The sequence below is a fragment of the Cyprinodon variegatus genome, unplaced genomic scaffold (assembly GCF_000732505.1).
Source record: "Cyprinodon variegatus isolate N-32 unplaced genomic scaffold, C_variegatus-1.0 Scaffold1198, whole genome shotgun sequence".
Taxonomy (NCBI): Eukaryota; Metazoa; Chordata; class Actinopteri; order Cyprinodontiformes; family Cyprinodontidae; genus Cyprinodon; species Cyprinodon variegatus.
In genome coordinates this window covers 33,002-36,769 of record NW_015151651.1, presented here as the reverse complement: position 1 = coordinate 36,769, position 3,768 = coordinate 33,002, and the positions used below count along the sequence as shown (strand labels likewise).

Below are 3,768 nucleotides of genomic sequence, written 5' to 3'. Positions count from 1 at the left end.
TCCAAATATTCTTTAACAGAGAGTCTCCAGACTGATTAGTGAAATCTTGAAAGCTCGCGAGATCAGGATGGTCTCACCAGGCTATTATAATGCATGAACGACGGACATTTTGCGTGGAAAATGAGCCGTCCCTCCCAGCGTCTGCAGCATTATATTCTGTGCAGGTTTCCCCCATTCTGGTCGGCTCCAGGGGGTGTGTGTCTAGCACAGCTGGAAGCTGAGAAGAACACACTTCATGCAGTTCAGGAGGGACAGTTGTTTCTTTCCACAATGTTTTGATGGTGGTGAGCTAAATCATGGGATGTCCCTAGATGTTTGCAAACCCTCGCCGCAGGGGAGGGTCTGCAAACTTGCTTGCGATGTGTTCCGCACGGAACCGTCCGCGTAGTTAGGAAGAGAGAAGGAAGCTGAAGTTGCTTTCTGAACTAAACCTGATGATTCAGTTCATCAGCTCTGTCCAGACTTCCATCTGTCTGATCATCCTTCTGCTTGAAGCGTGTGATCTTCTTCATCTCTGATAGTGTTGCTGGAGGTTGTTTTCCAGCCTTTTCCTGTATACCTCCTTTCTTTCTCTGATCTTGACCTTAAGTTGCTTCTGTATTATCTTCTTTATTTCCCTGTCTCCCTTCATAAAGGCTTTTTGTTTTGTTAGGCAGTTCCTTCATATCACTTGTGATCCCTGGTTTAATATTTGGGAAGCAGTCCAGTGTTCTGTAGGGATGGTGTTATCCACACAGAGGTTTATGTAGTCAGTAACACACTCAGTCATTGCACTGATGTCCTCTCCATGTGGATGACAGTGCATCCCAATCTGAAGTCACAAAAAAGAAAACCTGCAGGGCTTCTTCAGCTTCCTGTGACCATCTTCTGTTATCCAAGAGGAGTTCTTACTTCAGAGATTTAGGAGTCCTTAATGTTTGCATAAAATTAGTGCAAAGTTTTGTTTTCTATGCATTGTCTACTGATGGTGGTCAGAGGGCCCGGTGGCGCCAGTGTACGGCAGCCCCGCTTCTGTCAGTGAGCCCCAGGGCAGCTGTGGCTACAATGTAGCTTGCCACCATCAGTGTGTGCGTGAATGGGTGAATGAATGTAGTGTAAAGCGCTTTGGTCAAGTCTCCTGACTTGAATAAAGGTGCTATATAATTACAGGACATTTACCATTTACCATTCTATGGTGCAGCAGCTGAAAAACTATTGAAATGTTAGCAGTGTAGCAGGGAGGGAGGCGTGATTAAAATAAACATTTATTGCCACAGATGCATTTGGCTGCTACATCTATAGCTTAAGCCTCTGTCACACCTTGAAGATTTAGCCAGCGTATGCTTGACTTGCCCAAAATCTGGTAAAAACGCTGGCATACATTGGATAAGTCATAATTTATAAGTCAGTTATCACATGTCGACTAGCACACATCGACATATGGCAAATAAGTCGAGAAATATTTAGCATGGTCAAAATTTCCCAACGTATGCCATAAGCTACAGATAAGTTATCTGGACCGGCCCCGGAGCTGATGGCTCGGTTTAAATGCCCGGTCCAGTCCAGTCAGTGGCCAGCAGCCCACCTAATTCTTGTAGAAGTAAACCCAACTGTAGGCTTAACAGCTAAACTGGTGTCTTCCATCTACCTCTATTCATGTTCTTGGACGAGTGAACAAGTGGGCTGGTCTGGATGTACATTTTGGTGGACTTGGGCGTGACAAAAGTACAGGCAGGAAACAAATAAGGCAACATCCCCGAATTGATGTCAACTCGGGGCTACTTTGGATTCGCCCGTTTTATGGTGGAAGTTTAGAATTGTGAGATTTGCAGAGAAAGGAGGTGTTGATGGGGTTTGAACTTCTCTGTACGTCCATTTTACCCACTGAACTATCGTTATTCATCTATGACAGTGGAAACTCTGTTTTGCATTCTATGATCCCTTTAAAGCGTAATTAACTCATAAGTCGTGGAATCTACCTTATCGAAGACCTATGAGTAACTTGTGCATAACTTCTGCGTAACTTATGAAGAACGCACATCAACATATCTGACATGTTCCAGACGAGCGCTGAACATGTTTCCAACTTACAGCTATTGTATAATGGCATATTGGCAGGATCCTCCCTGCGTTTACACTCATGGCCAACAAATGTTCTAGCAGATATGAATCTGCTGTGACTGCAAACCTTATTTAATAACACAATCAAATAAATCTCTTCATGCAGGCCTAGCGTATCTGGGTGCATGGCTGCCCCCCTCAGGACACTGGCTTGGGCATCATTTCATTGGCATTACGCTGCTGTGCGTTATGCAGAAGTTAGGCTCTCGTTGGACATAAGTTCTGGACTCCTTATGAATACTATATGTATACGCTAAAAATAAAAAAAAATAAATGAAAGTTCAGCATATAGCAGTGTTTTAGGAGATTCTGGCCCGTCAGACCGACGCTGGATAAATATTCAAAGTGTAACAGGTGCTTTAGCAGCAATGGAAGTGATTTTGTTAAATGCAGTGTATGGCCAAAGGTGGAATGTAAACCATTGCTAACAGAACACTGGTAAACCATCTGGTTAAATAATATGGATGAAAACCAACTGCCAAAAGTTCAATATCTGGGCTGCAGTGATGAATCGTTACATTAATATGTCCTGGATGACAAACAATGCCAACCCACCTCCCTGGAGTCAGAGACATGATCCTATGACAACATTTCAGTAAAAAAACATAATGCTGAATTCCTGATAGCGTGGCTGGGTCCTAACTGGGGAGTAATTCTGAGAAGTGTGTTTTGTAGTAACTGACCTTGTTGTCTTGGGTGACCAGGATGCTGCTACCTCCAGGTTTAAGGGGCACTTCCTCCATCGCTCCAAAAACATCCGTCTCAACAGAGAAGGTTAACTCCAGACCCAGATCACTGATGTCATTATCCAAGATCCACTGCAGGTTTTTAGCGTACTCTGGATCGATAGAGGACACATCCTGGTAGTTCACTGGAATACCTGAGAACCAAAGTAAAACATAAGCGTTGATAGAAAATGACATGACACTTAAAGCAATATGTGACAGTTGTTTTTACAACAAAAAAGGATGACAAAAGAAATTACATTTTGATCAGGAGTTTAACTAAATTAAGTTCTAGGAACCTCAGCAGCATCATTTTGAAGAAGTAAATCTGTAGAGTCTGAATTTAATAAGTTGAGCAAACTGAGTGCCACTAAATTAAAAAGACAAAAAAAATTAAAAGTTTTCTGTCCTATAAATGAACTAAAGGATCCCAGAGATCTTTAACATACCTTGGAGATCAATGGAATAGATTAATGGATTTATTATTTATGCTTTACTGTAGCTTAACTATTAAAGACAAACAAAAAACTTTTTGATATCCGACAAGAAAAACCAACCTAAATGAGAAAATGAATCAAACCCTTAACCTTCACATGTGGAAATGACGCTTTTAGATCCCTACAGGTAATTTAGGGCAATGGTTGGTCAGAAGGTTTGTCCTTTACCCGGTGGGTTGTCGGTTCAAATACCCACTTGTTTGGTTCTCGGTTGTTGCGCTCTTGAGCAAGATACTTGAACTTTTTCCCATGCTGATGGTGGTCAGGGGGCCATGTGGTATCAACTGTATGACAGCTCCCCTACAGTCAGTTTCCTCCCTAGCAGATGTGGCTAAAACGTAGCCTACCACCGTCAATTCAATTCAATTCAGTTTATTTCTATAGCGCCAATTAAAAACACGTCGTCTCAAGGCACTTTCCAGTTCACCAGATCATCCAGTCAGATT

General features: G+C 42.4%; 1 protein-coding gene across 1 annotated transcript in view; it reads right to left on the bottom strand.

The window, feature by feature from the left end:
• Window positions 1-3,768, bottom strand: part of hace1 (HECT domain and ankyrin repeat containing E3 ubiquitin protein ligase 1) — a 50,958-nt gene that overhangs the window by 15,146 nt on the left and 32,044 nt on the right. Inside the window, exon 16 of the mRNA XM_015401249.1 lies at window positions 2,784-2,980. Within this exon, the coding sequence (XP_015256735.1) occupies window positions 2,784-2,980 (197 nt within the window). The remainder of the gene's footprint in view (window positions 1-2,783; window positions 2,981-3,768) is intronic.